This window comes from Manis pentadactyla, chromosome 10, assembly GCF_030020395.1.
Source record: "Manis pentadactyla isolate mManPen7 chromosome 10, mManPen7.hap1, whole genome shotgun sequence".
In the NCBI taxonomy this organism is placed as follows: Eukaryota; Metazoa; Chordata; class Mammalia; order Pholidota; family Manidae; genus Manis; species Manis pentadactyla.
This window is the reverse complement of record NC_080028.1, coordinates 79,297,710-79,323,302: the sequence shown is the minus strand read 5'-3', so window position 1 is coordinate 79,323,302 and position 25,593 is coordinate 79,297,710. Positions and strand designations below refer to the sequence as shown.

Here is a 25,593-nt window from a genome sequence, read left to right as displayed (position 1 = left end):
GCTCCCATTTTCCCCAAATTATTTGCTGTGTGTTTGGCACAAATGGACTTTTGTATTTCAGCATTCAAAAGCAATGAAGTTAATTATTAGTTAGGGTTCACAGGTGATGTTAATTTTTCCGACACAGATTTCTATTTAAATACTTTTACTTCTACATATTAAGATGACGTGGGCTGCTCTTAAATTGTGTCTGTAAAAATCATCCATTTCAACCTAGTTGTCTGGAAGCATGTCTGAAATGTCTAAATTAGAAAGAGCGAACAACAGACTGCTCTAAGATGAACCACAAAAGCACAGGATGGTGACTGATAAAAAAATAGATGGGGGTGAAGCTGAGAAAGAGAGGGTTGGGAGTATAGGAAAACATTCTTATCTTTGAACTAAAACAATGTATTTACTCTATTAAAGTATATACTCAAAAACACCTAATCTTTTCAGTATCATTCCATAGCATAGCCATTTTCATCAGCCTCAGATGCTCACTATAGTGCATTTCTACAACATAGCACGAAGCTGGGGAAAACTGCATTCTTCTATACAATTCCTGTCATTGAGAACATGGACATCTGGTCTCTAAACTGATGTTTCTCAAAGTGTGTCCCGAGGATCCCCTAACTTCATAATTTCCCAGAGGACTTGTTAGAAATGTAGAACTAGATTCCTATCATGAAATCTCTAAATCAAAAACTGGGATGTGGAGGACAGGGCAAGAGATTCTTATGCACAATAAAGTTAAGAGAAGAACCACAGTCCAAAGAAACAATGTTTTGTTGTATATTATGTGAGTTCACAACCGTTGAGGGTAATAAAAAAAATAATTAGATGCACTAATAAGAGCAGGTAAAATGGGAAGTTTCCAGTTAAATTATGAAACTAGGCTTTCATTAAAAATTGGCTCATAAAATATGAAAACACATTAAAAATAAGCATAAAGGTATAGTTTATAGAGCTGTAACTGATTTGAACCAACAGTTTATAAAATAAATAATTTAGAATCTTAAGACTTGCATGGTGTATCCAAACTTTTTCAAGATACATCATTATTCACTTCCTCTCAGCAACTGTTTGCCTTGATATCTTTAAGAATTTTTATTCTTAAGCCTCATTTCTCAAAATGATTAAGATATATGTCTGGTTCACTTAACTGCAAACAGCATATAAGATAATGTGGGAGTATGTATGTGAATGAGAAAGAAAGGAGGGAATGACAGAAAAAGAAAAAATTAGAAGACTATAAGGGAAGTGGCACTCAATGATAATAAAAACCCCCAAATCCATTTTAAGTTTGCTTTAAATGGAGCAGACTGCAGCCTCTCACTCTTACCACAGAAATGCAACATGTGGAGACTAACCATTTTGTATACAGTGTTCACAAGGAGAACAGGCAGCCAAGTTATAAGCCCGGATTAAATCAAACACTATAACCTGCACTGTCTATAGTCTCCAGAGGTCTACCTGATTTGAATACTTACGCATCTATAGTTGGTATTGCGTACTTTCCAGTGTTGGTAAGCATTGCACCTTTCATGTTAGGATCTTTCACTTCCATCATAAAACTTCTGGGAATTCCAGTGCTCTTTTTAATCCTAGGACCTGATTCAAAGTTCTTATCCTATTTGAAGAGGAAAGGAGAGAGGAGAAAAATTTACTTGTATTTAACATAGCCAACATGCAGTGCTTACTATCCACTTATTTACAGTGCTTTACATACATCATCTCTTTTAATCCTCATAATAACCATGTGCATTAAATGCTACTTTTATATCCATTTCAAGAGAGTAACAGGCTTGGAGAAATCAAGTGACTTGCCCAAGCTCATTCAGATATTAAGTGGCAGAACGAGGATTTGAAGCCTGGCAATCTGGCTCCAGAGGCTGTGCTCATGTGCCATTGTTAATAAAGAAGGGAGTATTTACCAAGAAAAATAAGTAAGAGGGCTAAGAAATGATTTTAAGAAAAACAAGATATATCATAATTTCTACTTTGTACTTACCCCATTTGTTGGGCAATTCTTAATATAATGGCCAGGTTTGCCACAACGGAAACAGGTATAAGAGGGAGGTGGTGGACCCAGAGGTTTCTTCATGTAACTGGAAGGGAAAAAAAATTACATGTACATAAAGACTTGAAAAAATAATGCTTTTGATTTGGTGGGGGAGGGACCCACCCCAAAGAACCTACTAGAATGTAGTATTTATGGACTTACTTGATTGGGTCGTATTCATGGCCAGATTGCGACATCATTGCTTTAATTTTATCTTCTTCAGAAGCATTGGCTTCGGCCAGATTGGCAGTCTGTTTAACAGGTAATTATTTGACACATACATTAGAAACACATTTAAGACCACACAACCAAAGACAACACCACTCATCCTGTAAAGAGCAGTATCTAATCTTGCATAAGAACAGCTATTTACATGTATAGCTTAGAAGAGTCACTGGGAGTTCCTTAGGTTATTACATCATGTTTGGGTGCCTGCAGGGCTGAAGAAAAGACTTTCGAGGGCACTCAAACCTTAGACCCTGTTTGTACCTTAAGATTTGCATACCATTCCTCTAAGAGTTAACAACTGAGATTACATTAGAAGTGAAACACTTGATATTTTAAACCTTAAAAATAATTCAAGTGTCATAGCATTAAGGCTATAAATTATACTTACAACTTGGAGGTAGGGTTGTGGGTAGACAACTGAACACATGCAGCAGACATTAGTAGACAGAGGATCTTTTGGTAGTGGTGTCAGTTTCAAATTAAGTGCAAAAGACGTGCATTGAGCACTCATAACTTTAAATCTACTCTCCAAAGTTTTATGAACTTCAGGTATTATACAGAATACTCTAGATATAAGCAGGGTCTAAGGGAGTTGAGTCCTAATAAATTGAATCTTCAAGCATCTAGCACTCGTATCAGCCATTCATTGGGTTTTATCTTACATTCATCCACAAAACAAGCAACCAGTTTTAACATTTTATTGTAATTTTATATACAAAGAATGCTTAACATTAACAGAGCTGAGAACAATGGCAACATTTACAGAAAACTGGATTACAGATATTGAACAACTAATTTGTTTGAACCCAAACATTAATTTACAAATAGTTAAAAAAAAAAATCCCCAAACCTTCAAATTTTCCCATGTTTCCCACAAAGAAACAATGGAAGGAATAAACCAAAACCCAAATATGGTCCTTACAGTACATAGGAATTAAAATGATGAACTATAAAACTGCTAAAAATATTAACTATATGCTAAACTATTTTGCATGAGAAAATTATGAGAGGATGGTTTTAGCCCACTTTGTTTTAGAATCATCAATTCTAATGTTCAGTTTTTCTAGAACTATTTGTTAAAAAACGATTTGTTACCAGGACATTTTTTGGGATACAATCTAGGGGGAAAGGACATAACCTCTAACAAAGCTAAGGACAAATATAGGGACAGCACTAATGGAAAACCCATTACTCAATCTTGGTTGCTAAATTTGGTTTTATATTTCTGATAGTTAGGAAAAATTTTTTTGGAAAACTTCCTTCTTGGCCCTCAAAAATCTGCCTATTCTGTAATACTTGCTTTTCTTTTTAAAGGCACAAATTGCAAGCTAAATCTATTATTTTAAAAAGTAATCCATCACTAGTGCTTTCCCAAACAAAAAGGTACACATGTTGAGCAGAAAATGCAAGCAATCTTATCGCAAAACATGACATATACAATGATTTCAGGAGGTAACAATTTGCCCTTCTGCCAAATACACACACATTGGTATATTCCTGCAAAACAGCTTTATACATTTACACAATTCATGTAGTCTGTGTTCAAACAAATTAGGTTGTTTAAAACTTCTCTAATGCAGACAGACTACTATAGCATAAAGAAACAACAATTGTATTACATTTAAAATGATGACCTTCATGGGATCAATTCAAATATTCAAGAAATAATCACACAATCGTCCATGTAAAGCTTCTATTTTGGCTGCTTAAAGAAAAAGTCCACGTAATATACAGCCAAAACCAAGGAATTCCTCCAGAACTTAGTTTCCAACGTATAATTAAACAAAAATGTATGAGGGAAAAAACGAGTTAAGTGTAGCTTCATGTTTCTTCTGTCTTGAAGATGAACAAATACTCCAACATTATGGTGAGCAGACAAATTACTCCCCCTACCTCTCAAAACATCAACTACTCTTTACAGGATAGTAATAGTATGTACAGTGTTTTTGCAAAGTATCTCCTCCCCCAGCCCCTCTTAAACAAAATTGTTCCACATTAAAAAAATATTAGAAAAAGACATATTTTCAAGAATATATATATACCTTTGTAAGCTGGGCCAGAGAAATAGATGCAGAAGAGTCATCAATCTGTTCACAAAAAATTAAACACACATTCAAGTTTCACACTGAAAACATCTGAAAGTGATCATTTAGTCCCTACTGCCGCTTAAATGTTTAAATATTGGGCATTTTCTTAGAAGTTTCCTGAAGAATGTTATTTTCTGTTTTAAAGCTGAAAGTGTAGCTCACTCTACTTTATCCCTCTTTTACATTATTTCACACACAGAAACAATGGCTAAGCATTGAGGGAAACTCCACTACAACGAAAAAAATGGGGTAAAGAAAAGTATATCACATAGGAAATCTGTTCAGAGTAGTGGCCTAAATAAAAAGTCCTGTGCCTATCAATGGTCTCTAAATTTGTAATACTCAAGATAATGTACACTAGGAGAGAGTACAAAATATTTCTTTCCTGGAATGCCATTATATAACATTGTAAAAATAAGTAGCTCTTTAAAGCTCAGATAATTGCTTTAATAAAACAGCTCCCACATAATTGCTACTTCTTGTCTTTTTTTGAGCATGTACTACTCAGTCTGAATAAATTTATTTATTCTCCCATACAATGAGGAACAATAGTTTCTTGCCAAAGAAACCACAGTTTTATCAGGGCAAAGTTGTTAAGCCAAAAAGAATGGGAACAATAAGGTATCCTGGCACAAGGGCAAACAGAGCTGAATATATGACGACAGGCTTTAATGTGTGAAGTTAATTTAATCAAATGAAGCAAGTGTTATATATGGATATAAGAGCTTTAAAAAATATACTTTCAAATGTGACACTTTAAGACTTTTCATTTGATACTCTGAATTTTAATGTTTTTTTAAAAAGCGTATACGTGTACATACACGAACATCTTTAGCATGTAACTGAAGATACAATTTCCCTGTAAGTGTACCAAAATGAAACCGTTAGTTTCCTATATAATAAATGGGCTGCTTATTCAACATGTTGTAAATTTCTCATGCATTACATTGGTCAGAACTCTTGTTTAAAATGGAAAGAATGTTAACAAGATGTCTGGATCAAAGAACAACAACAAAAAAGAAGTGGGTCTTCATCAGGTATTTTTCAAGTATTCCAGAGAACTAAAAGTATTAAAAGCAGCATGATTTAGAGCCCCAAATAGAAACATAAGCAGTTTCAGTATGAAGTTATTAGCGAAATGCCCATCACAATAGGAATTTAATAAATGTAAATAAAAGTAACACTGGTTTATTTTAAAATATATCCTATGAATATCTTAAGGTTTTAAAAGTTAGGTTGATGGATATTATTACTGGGTTCTCAGCTACACACTGAGGGGCTGCAGAGTTCATAATGCACTAATCCCACAGTCCTAATACAGAAGCATATAATCCAGAAATGGGTTCTCTCTTGTCCAGCTTTGAAGTGTTTTCTTTAAAAAGCTAATCTCATGGGGTAATAAAAAGAAAAAGAAAAAAAGGGAAGTAAACATAAATATCCTATTTTTTTATCCAGAGTAAATTCTGACAGATTCCAATCTACTTTGAAGGTTACATTTTGCATCAACCAGGCATTATTTTCATTTAAATAACAAGGACTGAACAAACTGCTATTAACCATCACCTATACTATGTTTCTAACCAATGAAACAAATTAAAGCCTTTAATAATAGTCCATTACTATCTAGAATATGAAAACCGATCACTTTCTTAGGAAGAAAGCAATCAGTTATATTAACTTTCTTACCACCAAAACTAAAAAACTAACATTTTTAATTTTTCCCACGCCTAATACTTACATAATAGCTGTCTCTTTGCTCTTATGTTGGGCTTTCTCATCTTTTCTTTTTTAGCTTTCTGTACTTGTTATTTATTAGTATCACATATTTATTCAGTCAAGTGGTTTCAGATATTCAACAGCATCTAAATCACTTTTTTTCCACCAAATAATTATAGAACCTAAATACCTTATAATCCACAGAAGTCAAATTACACACATTCAGAAAGCCATCCAATTGTTTTCTACATAGAGCAAGGTATTAAGACATTAAGTGAAAAATGCTGACAAGGAATGGTTTAAAAATGACTAGCAATTTATATATACTAAACACCAGTAAATACAGTAACTCTCAGATACTAATGATAAAAAAAATTCTCATTGAAAAAAGCAGTCTTCAAAGTAGTTGGTCAATGCACAACACTGTAGACATTAAAATTAATCCTCATCCCACATCTCATTTGTGGTCTTGTTCCTAGGAGCAAGAATCTGAAATCTTTTATGCCAACTATTCTTGTTTGAAACAAAACGATCCTAACAAATTTAATTCTGATGTTAAGTTGCAAAGAGGAACATCCAGCTTTGGAGTACCAACATGGAAGGATGATCAAATAAAACAAATCTGAGGAACGTAGAAACAGCCATCCTTGATTAGAGTTGGCTTAAGCTACCAAAAATGTACATATTTACTTTTACTAATCAGAATTTTAAAATTTGGTTTGATGACTCTATTATACTTGGTTTTGGTGAGTGTGTACAAGTGATTCTTAAGTCTCCTAAGGTTGGCACTAATTACATTTGATGAGTATATTCTCTCATCCTGTATGTCAGCAAATGTACCCCAAGCAAATAAATGATGGGGATACTGTTTTCTAATGTCTCCATTGCAGTTAATTCTACCTAAAAATTAAAGCCACTTTTTAAGTATATAAAAAAAAGAGAGAAACCTAAATAAGCATAAAATAAACTGCTTCTTGTAAGTGTAATACAGACATGCCAGGGAACACACAAGGCTAAAAGAATGTTAACTTTATTTATGAACATGTGATTTGTGTTTATACACATGCTAATAAACAAAAAGGAAGTAATTATTTTCAAGAAATAAAACTTCATCTGAATTAAATACTATATAAAATGTACTTTATACAAAATGTGTTACATTAACTACTACAGTCACCAGGATAGTCAATCTAATTTGTGCTAGCATTTGGATACATAAATCAGTTTTAAACCAATCACCAGCAAAACAGAAACTTGGACAGGTTTTACAGCAGTATGCTTCAAAAAATTTAAAAAATAAAGAAAAGCAAAACAAAAAAATTAAAAAGCCCCCCAAACCCCCATATACTCCCAAAAGGGGAGGGTGGAAGACCCAAAACAGTAGGAGTTTTGATCTTTGAATCACTATATTTAGTTCCATGAGAACTAAAGGCCATATACTTTAAAGAACAAGTCCAAAGTTCAGATATTCTACATTACCATATTTAAGATGCAATGATCCAAGGTTAGTAAAATGCCTGACACACATTTAAAGATCAAGTAGTACTTCAAAAGGATAAAGTGAAACAGCAAGCAATACCCTTGAATTCTAAATGAAGACTTCAGACATCTTGTATTGTGCACAAATCAAGCCTGAGCAATTAAATGTCTAGAGAACCATCAAGTTTAAAGGACCCAGTTATTATAGACCAGTGTTCTGAAACAGATGCTTTACCCCATACCTTAGGAATGCTGCTGCCTTTTACTATTAAGAGCTCACAGTCAACATGGCATTGTACTTAAAGTTAATCCTTGATAATAAAAATTAGATGTTACCCTGGGTTAAAGGTTACCTTTGATAAGCTACAGCTTTCAATTAGTTTACAATTAATGCAGCATTTTAGTATCTTAGAAAGAGGGAACTTTTTAAATTTGGACAACTGAGCAGAGTGCGAATGTTAGAACTTGTATTGAAATTTGAAAACAATGTACTCAATTATATATAATCACCAAAATTTATATACTCTTGGTGGGGCCCAATTTCAGGTTTTTCTTTATAGTATGGATACAAAGAATAGGAGCTCTAAATTGCCAAATAAGGCAAAACTAAGTAATAAAGCTGCATCAGTCATCTCTGGATAGCTCTTTTCTATGTGTCTGAACCTAGAGTAAGCATCAAACTTTAATATGGATTTGCGTGTTGCCAAAGCACTTTTCAAAGCCATCAATCAGGCAGGAAAAAAAACTAACAAAAACTAAGTGATACACGTGAAAATGGCAAAAATACACTCCAAACATTTTTTTTATTGCAAGAAACAAAAAGCACACAACAGCCTGTACATACATACAAAATACTAACTATAGACAGACAGATGTAGAACATGTTATCATGTTCATTAGTCTAAAACCTACACGATCTAAAAAGGATCATACATCAACTGTACAACACAGTGTCATACAGGGAAATACTATCATATTTAATATGAAACAGTGTTTTTTTTGGGCACAAATTACCCATTTCTACAAAGTAAGTGTGCAAATTATGCCACATATATCCATATTCAACTGAGCTGTTATCAAAATACATTTTGTTTACAATATGTACTATGATCATTGGATATTAAGTTCTAAAATGATTTACTTCACTGCTACATTAAAGGAAAAAGTGTGAGATTGTGTTTTTACATACTGCTTTTGAAGTCCCCATCACTGGTTCAGTTCGACTTCTAAAAAACAAACACAAACAAAAGTAACAATATTATGAGGCAACTATTTATGAATTTTTACGCTAAAAAATCTTAATACATATCTCCAATCACACATTTTTAGGAACCCACAATTTTCGTTTGGTACAAAGATTTAAAAACAGCTGATTTCTGAAGCAATAAATATACTATTTTGATTAACCTTTACCACCTCTGAACAGTTAAGATGAATTTGTGGTTAAAAAAAAATCCACATTGGGGAATTCTAAAATAGATGTACCTTGCCACTTACAATAAATTCTTTCTGAAAGGTTGTATGAAGATTTTGTTATATTAAGGAACTTTATGGTTATTTCTTAATAGACTGAATAATTATATTACTCCCTAGTTTTTTAAAAGGTACAGGTGTACATTTTCATATGTCAGATTTTCTTAAAGCAGCATCACTTTTGTCAGCAATTTTAACTTGGATCCCTGCAAAATTGCTGTGCTCCAAAACTAAAATTTTCAAATCCAGAAACACCAGCATTTTATGAGGCAAATATATTACAAACTAAATTATACATACAGTGAATCAGCATGCTACTCTGTAAGAGGCAACTTACTATCCCGTGCACTTCAAATAATTCTTGCTGCAGTGTTTCTGAATATCAAAAAATCTACTGAAACTGAATGTTTGCCATTTTAAAAAAGCACTCGGTAAACTAAAGTATAACTTCACATTAGATTCGAGCAATTAATTCTTCCCTTATAATTTCTTAAAATTACATAAATTTAAGAACACACAGTTCATCAGTTCATGTGGTATTTACAGCAAAATAAAGTACTCAATTTTGTAAGTTGTTACTATACAGAAGATACTATACAAAAGAACATCCAAATGTTAACATTTGGAATAAGACTTTACAGCAAACTAATGAGAATAATCTTAGAATGAGTACTTGCCCATGAGGTACATCATCACAAAATAAGTTATTTTACTTTAATTCTAAGAACACACCATATTTCCTGGGACTGGCAAACTCCAGAATATTTCACTGACCAAAAGCAGAATTTGCCAATACTTCAAATTGGCTATGTAATTTCTAAGTGGAAATCTAACCTTTTAAATAGCCCAAGTTACTACCCATTTCACATACTGTAATTCTGTTACCACCATTAAAATTAACAAGGAAGCAGAGAAAGTTAAAGATATAAAGTTTTAATCCTGCCCCTTTAATGAATTTCTTAAGCTCTAGGTTAGTGCTAAAATAATGCTGTGTTCTGACTCCAGTGGATATCTACCACCTGGTAGGCACTCTTTAATCCTTACAACTTGAGTCAAGTACTCATATTCCTATTTTATTTTGAAGAACCTGAGGCACAGACTTCAGGTAACAACTGGTATGAAGCAGCCACACAATTGATGTGAAGCAGTAAGTAGAGTCAAACCTCAGCCTGATTCAAGCGTCTGTGCTCATAAATCCTATAAACTCTATAGCATCCTAACAAAAGCCCTTTAATTGATGAGGAGCAAACGTTAGCATTACTGAACTCTTGATACTGTCAAAATATCTAGGACAGATCTCTTAAGACACTAGTATTTTTTTTTTGGTATCATTAATATACAATCACATGAGCAACATTTACTAGATTCCCACCCCCATTATTAAGTCCCCACCACATACCCCATTACTGTTTATCAGCGTAGTAAGATGCTACAGAGTCATTACTTGTCTTCTCTGTGCTATATACTGCCTTCCCCATGCCCCCCCTACGTTATGTGTGCTATCGTAATGCCCCTTATTTCCCTCTTCTCCCTCCCTTCCTACCCACCTTCCCCAGTCCCTTTCCCTTTGGTAATTGTTAGTCCATTCTTGGGTTCTGTGAGTCTGCTGTTGTTTTGTTCCTTCAGTTTTTACTTTGTTCTTAAGCTCCACAAATGAGTGACATCATTAAGACACTAATATTTTTGTAGTGAAAAAACAGTAGGTGAAAAAAAAAGAAAGTGCACAGGCAAATAAAAACCAAAGGTACAGAAATATTTTTTGTTATTTGAACATCACTTTGTCTTTGAAAATATTACCTATGTGAGCAAAAATTCTTCCTTAAAACTCTTATTGCTAACTACTGGTTAACTGGGGGAAGAAATCAGGAAAAAACAAATCCATCCTCACAGTTTTAAGGATTGAGCAGACATATTCATTAGGGTTGAAATAATGAGTTCAGTTCTAAAATACCCTTGACTTTTCTTATAAAATAAAAGTCTATTTTGATAACTCAAAATGAAATTTGATGAATACTTACATAACATATGTCTTGCTTGTAGATTTCACACCTCCAATAGGAATTCTTCTAACAATTACAGATGAATTCTTAGGAATGAGAGCATTATCATCAGTATATTCTGTAAATAAAAACATAAAGAACTAAGTATCTATTTGGGGATTTGGGTAAGTTATACTCCTCCATCAAGAATTAGAAAACTTCACCCAAACACAAATTTCATGGGAAATCAACTTAAACATGAGAACACTAATAACTACATGTACCTTCCATCTAGATTACTGATATTATTAGAATAAGTATCCAAAGTTGTAAGGACTTATTCTCTTCAAAGGACACCAAATAATATCAGCGATTCCTGGTTCTTGCACCTCTACTTTCATGGAACCCCAAACCTCAGCAAAACTAAGTCATTCTCTAGTTTATTTAGCCAGTAACGCTGACCACCTGAACTATGAGAAAAACCTGTATTTAGAATGAAGAAAGTCTTTCTCTCCTAGCCCATAATGTATGACTGGTGAAGACAAACTAAAAAAATTAAATTAGGACATGTTTTGAATACAGAAAAAAATGTTTTGTAATAAAGAATTAAAAGTGGGATGCAACTTTGTAAGTGTTGATTCAAGGAAGGCCCCTCTGAGGAACCATTTGAGACTTAAGGGCTGAGAAGCCAGGCAGATGTGTGAAAAGCTGGACAAAAGAGTGTTTCAGATGGAGAGAAAAGCATATGAAAAAAATGACACAAAAAGCCCAAAATTGCTGAAGAAAATGCAAGAATGACTTTAAATACAGGTAGAAAGATACAGATCATACATTGACTTATACCGTTTCTACGTAGAACAGGAAGGACATCATCAAAGTATTTTAAATGAAAATGATGACAATATATGTTAAAAGCAAAACAGGATAACTTATCTAAGGGGATAATGAACCCATAGAGAAACAAGTGTAGAAACAGGGCGACTAGTAAGGGGGCTGCTGTCCAGGTTAATGACGGTGTGTTCTGGGATGTGACAGAGAAATGGAGTCAGAATGTTCTGACGTAGAATCAATAGATAGGCTTGCAGATAGACTGAATGGAGGAGAGGAGCAAAGATGAAGGAGAAAAAGGAATCTACTTTGTTCTTAAACTAGGCATGAATTCCTAGTTTAAGCAAACAGATGAACAGTGATGTCACTTTCTAAGATAAACAGAAAGGATCAATGGATCTTATTTTTCTCCTTGGGCTATTTATTACTTTCAATTCTTCTGTTAAGAATAAAATTAAAAGAGAAACTGGACCAATGAATTTAACTACATACAGCAAAAAAATTTACTAAGGGAAGGAATCTGTAAAATTACTGAAAAGAAAAAAATAACCCCTTACAGGGAGACAGATATAAAATGTACCCACGATTGGTTAATCATTCTTTTAAGGTTACTGAGTTTACTTGCTTAAGTTACTCAGTACCAAGTGGCTGACTACCACTGTTCTACCAATTACATCAGGTTTATCACATATGTAAGCATTTCAAGCTTAACTTTTTCAGCTCTATTATTTTTAATCCTAACACTAAAAATATCTCGTTATAAACTAAACTGTTCAGGAATTTTCAGTGTACTTCAATAGTCGGCTGTATCTCACAGTACCCAGTTAGAGTGATACAATTTCCTAGGTGTAGGCATACCAACGTAAGACTATCATTATTTGTTGGACAGTTCATACTTGGAACTATTATCCCAAATTCCAAGTAAGCTTTGAGTAAGAAAAATTTGGAGGAGGGTAGATAGGGAAATCTTTAAAAAGTAAATTCTAGAAACATATGTTGTTGTCAAACATCCATTAAGTTCCTGAATATGTAACAACTCTCAAAAGCATTCACTAGGGTGAAAAAACAACTAATGTGTTCATGGTAGCTTTCCAAGACAACTTAGTGATTAGGTCAGCCTGGTAGCACATCACACTAAAAGTCAGGTGCCCCAATGCGAGATGCTGCAATTGACCTTTTAAGTACCTGAATTTCATTGCTGATTTTCTACCCTTAAAACACATCAAGAAGTAGCCTGTTAGCTTCAAAAGATCCTAAACACCAGTGTAATTTTTGATCCAAAAACATGAAGACCATGGACGGAATGCAACACAAGATGATGGGAGAAACTGAAAAATAAGGAGTCTTAAATAAAATACTTCATTTTCAGCTTCTCAGTCTTTCACACCAAGTTCGGAATGAAGGTTGTTTTGCTGTTTTTTTGGAAGGTGGAGAAGAAGCAGAAAAGAAAAGTAATTTATATAAAAAAATTATATTGGAAAAACATCTCAAAAGATCATTTGGGATTCATTTAAAAATACAGCCTAGAAATAAAGTAGGCTTCGTAAATCTAAACATGAAATTCTGATTCAAGAATTTTGGTCTAGACAAGATTTAAGAGTCCTAGACTGTATGGATAGACTTCTAAAACTGTAAGGACTGTTTTATAAAACATAGATTAGGTAACGTAATTTAAACATTAATTCAAATTAAAGATACCCCAGTTCAGCATTCTCTCCTAGGCAATCTCCTAACTGCAACTATAAACACTTATTTTGTACCCTTTAATTCACTGGATGGTGCTAAAACCAAGCAGCATTTTTACTCAGCTACTTTTAATACTGAATACTGTAATTCCCTATAAAACTCATTAAATGACTATCCTCTGCACTACTATCAATGATACCTTTTTCTTCCCTAATTTGAGGATTGCATAAAATGAGCATTTTCTCCCCTGAAACTCCTTTCTCTTAACGAATCTAATATCAAAGCTTTCTACAATTAAGACAGTTCACACAAATATAAAAAGAAAATACATGCTGGGCAAAGTACTTCCCTGCCCTTCAGGGTGTGTACAGTAAGGTATCACATAATTTCCCTGGGTTAGGAAAAAAAGTAACACAATGTCACAAAGCTCAAATTTGTAGACAAGAATTCAGTCAACCATAACTTACTCCAGTTTAACAAAGTTGCATTCAGTTATTAGGTGGAAAAGATGGACAAAGTCTAGCGCCAAATGATTAAATCATGTGATACTCCAGTGAACTAGTAAACTTGTACATGGTGATTAAAACTGCCTTAATATTCCAATTTCATTTATATTTTCTTTCCTCTCATTCATAAGTATCACCAACATAGTAAGGATGGTCTAAAATTCTTATAAATGGACTCACTTGTTTAATGTAACTAAATACTTAAGGATGCTTTCAGTCTTAAAAGAATATTTCCCTTAAGGAATTTTTTTGTGTAATATTTTTAAAAACTGTTTCTCAACTGTTCCTGGCTATCAACAATTTTTCTTCGTCCTAAGTTGAGGGATGCTAAACATAATTATAATTACCAAAGCCTCACACACAGTGTCCCTTAGGTGTGACACCTTTGAAAAAAGGGGGAAGTGGAGAATATTCTTTGATGTGTTACCGTGAGTCAATAAACTTCCCTAATGAACATTTCTGAGTCATGATATGCTTGCTAGCAGTGCTGTTCTTTAACATAACACAATTATACTTATGTCTGGATGTATATAGAAAACAGCTCTTTTACATAATTAGATTTACTCTACCTACCAAACTATAGGCTAGGAGTGGAGGACCTTCCCCCCAATTTCAACTAAAAAAAAAAACACCATGTGACCCTTAAGCCAAATTTAGCTATTAATAATATACCCTAACCTAATTAAAACTTTTTTTCTTCTCATTCTATTGATAACTCAAAAGATTGCTTACTGAAAACTACACATCAGCATTAGTCAGTATTGAGAAAAAGAAACCAAAACAAGGTCAGAGTCAGAATCTGAAAACGCCATTTGTCACATTTTCTTATCTATTAATTCCCAGTATTATAAAACGTTTTTAAAAAGGAGAAAGAACTTAAAGCTACCAATCAGTAGTCTATTTGTTTATTCATGGTAGCAGCCTATTTTTTCAGTATTTTAGTTATCAACATGATCATGTAAAGTCTACAAATTACCACTTTAAAAAAGAAAGATCTGTATTTTTTATTTTTACTAAATTTCTAAATTTTAAAAGTAATGTGAACTAAGGGTTCAACTACGTAATTACTAATTCTGGAATTTACACACAAGACCAAAGAGGTCACATCACAACATACCAAGTTCCAAAAGCCATTTCAACCGTTAAGACGGGCTGGATAAGATCCTTCAAAATTATTTAAGCGAGAATTTCTTCTCTACAACACAGTAAAAATACACAAATAGGGGACGGGAGAAGAGTACATTAAATGTTGCCATTGAACCCTAAATCGTTAGTAGGTTACCAAGTTACTTATTTCTATTGCTACTCTAACAAGTAAAGAATCTGGATTAATATCTCCACACTCTCCGACCAAAATCATCATTTTAAAAAACATTTGAGAGGAATAATCAAACTTCGCCCTTTTTGGATTAGCCTGTTACGGATGATCCAAGCATGCAGATACCAAATAAACCAGTTAAACTCCAAGGCCGACTGCTGCAACCCGAGGCTATCAATGAAAAGTTGTCTCAAAAGTATTAGAACGAACTCCCACAGGAGACATAATGGCGGTTAGTCTTCTGCCAGGCACCTCACAACTACTATCTATCTTCACCAGCAAATATCTTGGCCCCCTGTGGCTCTTACCTTCTTTCGTCTGCGCGTTGGTGATCTGCAGGTCGCAGTCGGCAGCTTTCAGCTTCTCTCTCCCCATAATCTGCTTCTTTAAGTCGCAGAGGGAGATGTGGAGGCCATCAAAGGTGACGGTATCATAGTTGAGTTTAGAGGAAAATTTATAATGCACACAGGACATGGTGCCAAAGGATTCCTAAGGTTCAGCCAGGAGATGTGGATACTCTCAATATATGTATATTTATAAACTCAAGAGCAAAATATGTACACACACAAAACACTCAAGATACCGAAGGACCCTAAGGCCTCAGATTAAATACCCCCCAACCACAAATTGGGGTTCGTAAAAACAGTAATCCGAACCCGCCCTCCGAAACTGAGAATCACTTCATGTGGGAGGAAGTGGACGAGGACGGGGAAGAGGGAAATCGAGAATCCGCCAACGGGCACAATGTCACCCGGCTGGGTCCCCCTCGCTCATGCTAAGGGCTGGCAGGAGACGGGGGCAGGCGGTGCAGTCAGTAGCGGTCAGTCCACACAGTCCAAATGACCCCGCGGGGTCAGGGGTCCATAGCGCGGCCGCGCCTCCCGGCTGGTTTCTTTTTCCGTGGATTGGGGTGACCCAGGCCCCGGGAGAAGGTTGAGGGGAGAGGGCCTAGGCCCGGAGTCCACGAGCGGCCTCTCGCCTCCTCCTGGCTTCCGGACGACCGGCGTCAGCTTCCCCAGGCCCAGGCCCCCACCGCACACAAACCCTTTCGCCTGCTCCCCAAAGGCCACGAGCGGCCCGCGGCCTAGGCCAAAAACGCGCGGTCGGCGGAGGAGAGGCCTTCCCGCAGGCCGCCCCCGGCTCCGGCTCCGCCTCCCCCCCGCCGCCGCCGCCGCCTCAGACAGAAGGCCGGTACTAGGCCTCAACTAGGCCTCGAAGCACTTCCTCACCACTCCGGGCTCCGGCCAGCGGCCGGGTGGCGTCGGCGGACCCTGCGGACGCCGCCGAGGCTCCCTGACGCTTCCTCTCGTCGTGCACTCCGGGGTTCTCCCGCCTTTCGCTCCGTCGCCTTTCGGCCCAGAACCGCGAAAATGGGCCCGGAAACCGCCGGGCAACGGCAAGAGCTTCGCCGCCTCCCTTTTTGTTTTGCCTCACTGCCGCTCTCCGGCCCTCACCGAGCGCCGGCAACACCTCCAGGCCAGGAACTATGGCGGATGCGGCCAGGCTGCGGGTGAGCGCCCAACTCCGGGGTCTCTCAGGCAGGGATTGCACGGGCGGCGCGCGCGAGGCGGGGCTGACGTGCGCGGATAGGCGGGCCGAAGGGCGGGATCCTGACGTCACATAGTGCAACCTCCCGCCCACGTGACCACGCGCTTTGTGACTCCCGAGCGCGGAACCCGTACATGCCCGGAGAGCGGAAGAAACCATCTGCCTCAAGAGGGAGGGGGAGGCCGCAAAGAGGCCCGGCTCCGAGGGCGGTCTCTGGAAGGGAGTTCACATTTCAGCTGCTATTTTGCTAGCTTCTACGACAAAGTGAGGTGCCAAGGGGCGACCGGCTAACTTCTCCGTTCCCGCTGTCCCCACCAACTCCCTCAAGTCCCCCAATTCAAGTAAACATTACGGTTGCTAAGCAGTAAACTATGGTTGCTATGCAAGCGCCCCCTAGTTTCCCCTGCCAACAAACTGGCTACCTTAAGCTCCTCCTACGTGGAAATTCTGGAGCAGCCCCTGGCTAGAACTGATTACAACTGCCGTAAAGATTTATCGTGCTCTTACCAAGCGCAAGGCGCAGCGCAAAGCACCTTGTCACACTGTCCGGCTTTGGAGCTGAGTTGTGTGGGTTGGAACCCTAGCTGTAGGACTCTAGATTTAACTCCTTCGTGCCTCTGTTTCCTTGGCTGTAAAATACCATTAAAAATAGTATTTGGTTTACTAGCTTGTATGCATTAAATAAATGAATACGTTTCCATTGTTTAGGACCATGCCTGGCACATGGCTGAATGTGTTTCAATAAATGTGGCTCAATAAATGTCAGTTTAACAACTTCAACAAAAACCCCAAAGTGGTCAGCATTACCATTATCTTCAATTTATAGATGAGGGACCTGAAGCTAGTAATCACGCACTTTCCAAATTTGCAGAATCAGGGGAATGCCTGCTCAGTGGAGGGGTCTGAAATCCCATTCCTAATTATAAAAGCCGGGAACTGTGCCTAGAACCCTCTCAGTGGACTGGAATATTGTTTCGTTGGGTTATGGGGAAGTTATTATATCCATAAAATTCATAATATGATAAATTGCATTCATAAACTGTGATCACTATCATTTACAATGCGTTTTCCTCATCCTCTCTGTATTTTACAGGCTTAGGCTCAGAGAAGTTAGTCACTGGGAGCAAGATCTCACAGCTGAAATGTGGCACAGTTTGCTAGGGACTTCCTGAATACACAAATTCTTACCGAACTTCATTTAAATCAATCATCATTTTGTCAGAAAAGTCTTCCTAAGGCCACCTTACCTGAATAGGATGGCCACCATTCTCTATCCCTTTACTTTTTCTTATTTTCTTTCAAGGACTCATCACTACTTGATGTGGTATGTGTTTTTAATTTTCTGTTTCCCCCACAGCTGAGACCAGGGATTTTATCTCTTTTGGTTATATTGTATCCTCAACACAATGAATGTGTTGAATAAATACATCTTTATGTGATCTATAGAAATACAGTGGCAGTAAGATTTTGGCAAATCAAGGGCAGCCCAGGAGACACAAATATAGTTTAATTTAACCACATGATCAGCATCAGTAATTTTCTCATGTAACAAATTTCTCTCACCTCTATCTTCTTTCGTACCTTAACAAAATTTTTTTGTTCTTGGGTCCACTTAAAAGAGGCTGCTTTCCTTGAAAAATCTGTGTGTGAATGAAAGGGGGAAAATCACATTTAAGGAAAGCAAAACTGGACAAGAAAATGACGCGAATCATCTTGGTATTCATTCACACTTCCAAAATAGTGAATCTATAACCTTTCACTTATCTTTGGCTAATGCCTTCATATTGAATTTAATGCTAATATAATCAGCCTGGATGGGGCTCAAAAGAGGCCACATACTTAGGGTAGAGTGAACCAGAATGCTGCCAGAAGAGGAGTATGTTTCCTTGGAAAGAATAGGGTCAGTGTGAAGATGGGTCCAACAATTCTCATCAGCCAAGAGCCCTTAAAAATCTATATTCACCCTGGGCAATATTATTTATGGAGACCTCATTCCATATTGCATCAAAAGTTCAAAAGTCACCCACAGCCCACATTAAATGTACTTATGTGATGATATTTGAGCTGCTTGACTAATTGACAAAATGATACATTTGGTCCTTTCATCAAGTTCTTTTTCTAATCTCAGTTTCGTAAATTTCTTTTGGTAAAATCGTGCCACTTTTCTCCACTACCTCCTACTCCAGTATTTTTGTAAACCTTTGAAAAGCCTTTTGTTCTATACCTAAGATGAATGAAACATCCCTTTCCAAACTCCTGTGTAGCAATTCTGGAGCTCCTACATCCTAGGATTTTAAACCTTTGTCATTCTCAAACATAATATGCCCTCACACCTACACCAAATGCATACATTTAGTAGATCTCCAACCTTATTTCCTTCTGCCTAAATTTTAGTTTCAGAGTGCAGAATTGAGAGACCCAAAAAGCTCGGCCTGTCCACTGCAGGACACTTGCCCCCAGGATCCCTAAGTGAGAATGAGATCTACCCCTGCAGAGGCTGTCGTAAGTACTTTTAATCCAGTCCCACCCAGTTGTCACCAGATTGAGCCTGGCCTCCATGCTGTCAGCCCAAATTCACAAAAAATGGATAGATATGTCCTTTATATCACCAAAGTATCTTCCCTGGTGATAGACAGATTGCCTTTATATAGCCTTTACATTGTATTTATTTCTTATTGAAGCCTACAAAAAGTTTTGCAGTTTTAGGTAATAAGATCCATCCACCTTTTCTCCTCACAGTTTTTACCTTTATTCATATACTTAGAAAAGTAGTTCCTAGCCACTCAGCACCCACCTTAGGCATTTATTTGCTTATGTTTCCTTCCAGTTTATTATGAGAGTCATGTTTTTAAACTCTGTAATCTATTTGAATATTTTTGTGTATAGAGTAAAGATCATTGTATTCCTTTCTAATGTGTGAAATACATTGTAAATAAAGAATAAAAGCATAAGATATGCATTATGGTTTGCTGTAAACTATACATATGTTTTTTTTCTAAAACATACATATGTTTTATAAAGGAAATTTCTATCTTTTTTTTTTTAAGTATAACAATTTAGAACAGGTGGGATAATTTTAGTTTTTAGGAGATTTTTGCAGCATTATAGTTGACTCCTTTTCGTTTTGTCTTCTCAGCAGCATTTTAAATCACACTCAATTTGTTGAAAGCTACAGGTTGTTGAATATTGAAGTCATCATATGAACTGACTTTTTGAAAATGAATGTGAACAAGCTATTGTTTCCCCTCTATTCATTCATATATTCATTCAACAGACAAAATTAAAGAGTTTGACAATGCCATATGGGACATGGGGATCGTGGGATCCCCTGTGATCATTGGGGTATATATTAGAACAATAATTTTGGGAAACTACTTGGTATTCTCTTGCGAATCTGAGCATTCCTAGACCCTCTGAATCAGTAATTCCACTCCTGAGTATATATCCAAGGCAAAATTTAACTCATGCACTTGCACAAGAATTTCATGGATGTTCTTTTTTTAAAAGCAAAAAAACTGAAATGACTGAAATACTCATGACAGGGGAATGGATCAATACATTATGACCTATCCAGACAGCAGAATATTGTACAGCAGTGAAAAAAATACAATACCATGATGTGCAACAACATGGTGATGGGATCTTTTTAGTCGTTCTTGGGTTAGAAAAAATGTATTTTATATATATATATATATATCAAAAGGTGATATATAATACCCTTTCTATGAATTTCAAAAATAACTAAAATTAAACAGTACATTATTTAGCCAGGCATACAGATTTAACACATTTGAAAAAAACAAATGACTGAAAATACAAAATTCAGGATAATCACTACCTCTGAGGTGGAAGGATGAGCTAGCTGAGGAGCCCATAGGAGATGTGAATGGTTGATATCTTATTCCTGGGTGGGTTCACAACTATGCACTATTTTACTGAAAACAAACAGAAAGAATAATTAAAAGGGATGAAACAATGATAAGTAATGAGATCAGGATTATGACTAATCTACTGATGTAAATTACTGAAAATACAACTACTGATATATTTTACTGAAAATAAACAAATACAGAAAGAATAATTAAACTAAAAGGCACAGAACAATGATAAATCATGAAATCAGGATTATGATTAATCTACTATAATCCAGGATTACGATGGGACCCGAGTTTCCATCTCTCCCCTTTTCCCACTGCCACAAAGAATCTCACAAACATTCAGACAGAAACAGGGTGTTCCTTTCAAAGAAGCAAAAATTATGCTAGCTACCTAAACTTTTTTGCAGCACTCAATGCCATCACTGTAAATAAAACTCACTGTTTGCTTATACTTTCATTATTTGGTTTTAGTTCTCTTGTGTTGAGATCAGAGAACGGGGTTGGCCATCAGACTCCCGGTGACCTGGGAACCTGGAGCCAGAACATGCCACAGTGACCTCACATTATCCAGTGTCTTCTCACTTCACTGCACTCCATTAAAGTGGGATTCAAAACCAGAATGTTATGAAGCAATGGTGCCTCACAAAATACGAGGGGACATTATGTATAGGTGAACACATGCCATGGTTGCTTCTTCTAGGAAGTCAAGCGCTCTTCCTAAACAGAAGGAAGAAGCAGGAATGGGAAAAACACATTGTGCCAGAGTCAAGCAGAGCCCTTAACCTCTGAGAAGCCTCTGCTTTCTTGGGTGAATGTGACCTATTTATTCATTCCCCTAGATATGAAATATGCAGTGAGTGTCAGTGTGTTTCAGGTACTCTGCTGGGTGCTAGGCAATTCTCCGGAAACAAATCAAAGCCCCAGCCCATAGGGAGTTTACAGTAAGTAAGGGAAGTCATAGTTTCAGAGGCTCCCAAACTTGCTGTGTGACTTTGGGAATGTAACTTGACTTCTCTGGCCCTTGGTTTCCTCCAGGACCTGTTTCATGGGCTGTGTGTGAATGCATTCAGAAGGGCCCTTGCTTGGTTTAATGCTCTGCTGTTGCCAAGTTGATATTTCTCATAATTTTCATTTTCATTTTCATTTCCATTTTGCACTGAGCCCTGCAAATTATGTAGCTAATCTTGGTTTCCTGATTTGCAAAACAGCTGAAATAGTACCTTCCTAGAAACAAAAAGTAGGGGTTGATGGAACGGGAAATGGGAAGATGATAGTCAATGAGTACAGTTTCACTTTTGCAAGACAAAAAGTTCTAGAGATCTGTTGCACAACAATATGAATATTCTTAACACTGCTGTATTGTAAACTTAATAATGGTTAAGCTAGTATAAATTTTATGTTATGTGTTTAAAAATAAAGGACAGACAACAAAAAAACAGTGCCTTCCCTGTAAGGTTGTTAAGACAATTCCATGACAGTGACTGGTTCCGAAGTACCATGTAAGTGTTGCTTGGGAAATGAATTCAAGTGGCAAATTCTAAAGATGTTTCTTTGAAGTGCTTCCAACTTGAATAAACATAAGAACAACACAACCATGGCTGGCATTTGCCAAGCATTTCATATTTACCACACCCTGAGCCAAGTACTTTTAATGCAATCTTCCTTAAATCCTCCCAAGAACCCTTGAATAGGTCCCAATATTATCCCTGTGTCATAAATAAGACACTGAGGGTCAGAGAGGTAAGGTCACACAGGAGCCACGATTTAAAGCAGTGTGTGCCTGGCTGGGAAGGGGAGTCTCCTAACCACTGACTCTATGTTATGGCCAGCTGAGGTGTCCTATGGACTGGCCCTTGAGAAAGGGGGCCCTCTCTCCAGGTATTAGGAGCAAAGCTGGCCCCCCTGCGACAGACTGTAAACCAACCCTCCTTCTTCATTCCCCACACCCACTTTCCTTCCTCTCTCCTGCCTATTCCCCTGTCATCTTTGGGCCTCCCGGTTTAAGTTCCCACTGGGCACAGACATCATCTGCCTCATCTATGTCTTCCCTAAAGCATTTGGCAGGGGCTCTATAATTATTTGTGAAGACCCAAAATGACTCTTAATAAATGGTTCTGTCTGGCTTCTCCAGCAGTAACAAGCTTGGTAGATTAAAGCAGGACAGTTGACCTGAACTCTCCCTTCATGCTTCCAAACCTTCCTTGAGGAAGTGCAAACAGGGACACCTTCAGATGCACAGACTCTCTCTCAGGCTTTGTGCATGCCCCTTCCTCCACTCTGCCTCCAGGACTGCTGATCCCATAGGCCTGGCACTGGGCTACAGGCTTCATGCGTACTCTCTTGTGTCTCCTTACTGTGACCCTGGGAGGTGGGTCTGATACTTTCCCTGGTGGTACAACGGAGTCCAAGGTCACGTACCCTAGAGGTGAGTCCAAGGTCAAAGTGAGTAGTGATGGTGGCAGGATTCAAACTCAGCTTTTCCTGGTCCAGGGTTCCTGTGGTGCCTCTCATGCCCGTGACTGCCTTGGGTATTTGCCTTCAATTGGCTGGCTTTGCCCTGGAAAACACTGGGAGGGAGGAAATAGCAGAAAGCCCTGGTGGCAAAGGCATTAGTTCATCTCACAGATACTCAATGGATGACAGGAACAGGATAGGCAAGGCTTTTCCTGGAGTTGCCATGCTAGTGTGGGAGAGAAACAATAAGCAACCAGACAAGCAAAGAGCCCATGACTGTAGTATGTGACAGCACTAGGAAGAAAACAAAACAGAGTTGGAGGGATGGTGAGGGATAGATAGGTGGTGGGTGAGGGTGACTAACGCTGGGTGCTCAGGACAGGCCTCTGTGAGGAGATGACATTTGAGTTGGCATTTGAATGACGAGAGAGTTAGCAATGTGAGGTTCTAAGGGAGGAAGTTTCTAGGTACAGTGAATGGCAAGTGCAAAAACCCTGAGATGTGATCCAGGCTGGTGTGGCAGAAGTGTGGATAATGACAGGGAATGGCAGAGCTTAGGCCAGAGAAATATTGAGGGGCCAGGGCATGTAAGACCATAAAATCCATTGAAACAAATTTTGATGTGAGCAAGGAATGCCCTAAGGGGATGAGAAATCAGGACCATCCCGTGTTAAGGTTCAGGGCAATTTGAGTATGGCTGGTACCACAGGTTCCTAAGACTCAAGTAACAGCTGAACTATAATTACCTTCAGAAGCATCCTGGGAAGTTCTAGGAACTTGAAGGAGCCCAAGATAGCATGGGGTTGTCAGGTGTGGTTTATTTAAAAGGCAGAGATTTGATGACACATACACCATGGCTCATAGCCTTGTTCCCGATGGTCACATGATCGGGGCTATGGCTTAAGACAGGTGGGGAAGGTAGGTCCTAACCATAGCTGTTTCTTCCTGCAGCTCCTGGAGCCTGTTCCACCTGTCAAGCAGGCCGCTGATGTAGATCTGTCAGGAATGGATCAAAGGTAATCCTAATAAGTGAGGCCTGTGACCTGGCAGAGGGCCCAGAAGGTGCTGGCCATAGAGATCCTCTCCAGTGAAGCAGGAAAAGGGAGATGGAGAAGAGGGGAAGGCCCATATTTTAACACTGACGCTGGGCCAAGGCATGGAGCTTGCTCCAAATGCAGAGGCTGGAGAGGCTGATTCAGCAGATCTTTGTGGGCTGTGCAGGGGTTCTGATGCCCAGCCAGCATTAAGAACCACCACATTCTAGGCTGCACATGGCTAAGTGCACAGAGGCAGGTACTACACAGCCTCGGTTCAAATCCCAGCTCTGCCACATACTACATGAGGGGCACCGAGCAGGTCATAAAGACCCACTGGGGCCTCACCATCAAATGGAGCTGATAATACCGCATTTATAGGCTATTGCAAGGAATAAAGTACCTGAGAACAGTCCCCACACAGAGCAAGTGTTGCATGAACATGGGCCATTGTTGTGCTATTTCACTGACCTTCAGGACCACCCTGTAAGGGAAGTATCATCATTATTCAGATTGAAAATAAGAACTGAGGTTAAGTGACCTTTCCAAGGTCATAGTGAAAGTACTTTATTTGCCAAAACACAAAATAAAATAAAAATATACTCCTTTTCCAAATATTCAAATGATCTGGAGTCCAGTGCACCCATATCACCCACTGCACTGTGGACAGGAGGCAATAATAAAACTTTCCTGCAGGTTGTCCTGAAGGTGAAATGTGGCAGTTAAAAAGAATGAAACAAAATTCCATGGCCAGTAACTCCTTCTGGGTCAATTCTATGCAGATAACAGCTCTGGACAAAATGTGCAAAAACCAACTCACTACCTGAAGACGCTGGGGAATGACCAAAGCCAGGCAGGTACTAGAGGGGTATTGTCACTCGGAAGAAAGGTACAGCACTGGGTGAGTGTCCCATTTTCAAAGGCAGAGCAAATCAGTGCCAAGGGAGGGTGGCTAAAAGTCTGCTAGAAAACCTGGTTTTACTAGTCTGAAGAGCCAGAGGACAGGGTATGCACAAACACAGACTCTGGAAATTCAGGAGTAAGTAATCCTGGAAAAGAAGAGCCAGAGAAAAGGGAGCCCCCCAATTCTATACATGAACTCCATGAGCCCAGATGTCTAGCAGAACACTTTATACAGGCCAACTCCAGCTAAGGCTAAACAAAGTTAACTGATATTCCAGCGGCTGTTCACCCCAGGGGAGGCAGTCTGCAGTTTGAGTTCAGCCAAGTTAACTGCCTGCTTAAAAAAACCCAAATCAATGAGACAGCCTGCTATGTACTGGTATGGAAGGATATTCAAAATACATAATTAAGTGCAAAACTCAGTAAAAAACA

The 25,593-nt window shown here is 37.9% G+C and overlaps 1 protein-coding gene across 2 annotated transcripts in view; it reads right to left on the bottom strand.

The window, feature by feature from the left end:
• RBBP6 (RB binding protein 6, ubiquitin ligase) overlaps positions 1-15,854 on the bottom strand; it is a 28,914-nt gene extending 13,060 nt beyond the window's left edge. For both annotated transcript variants that reach the window (XM_036916929.2, XM_036916931.2), the window contains exons 1-7: positions 15,653-15,854; positions 11,046-11,145; positions 8,744-8,780; positions 4,315-4,359; positions 2,207-2,295; positions 1,994-2,090; positions 1,473-1,612 (exon numbers count right to left, since the gene is read on the bottom strand). In XM_036916929.2, coding sequence (XP_036772824.2) covers positions 1,473-1,612; positions 1,994-2,090; positions 2,207-2,295; positions 4,315-4,359; positions 8,744-8,780; positions 11,046-11,145; positions 15,653-15,818 — 674 coding nt within the window. In that variant the 5' untranslated portion in view covers positions 15,819-15,854. The remainder of the gene's footprint in view (positions 1-1,472; positions 1,613-1,993; positions 2,091-2,206; positions 2,296-4,314; positions 4,360-8,743; positions 8,781-11,045; positions 11,146-15,652) is intronic.
• Positions 15,855-25,593: the final 9,739 nt, after the last annotated feature.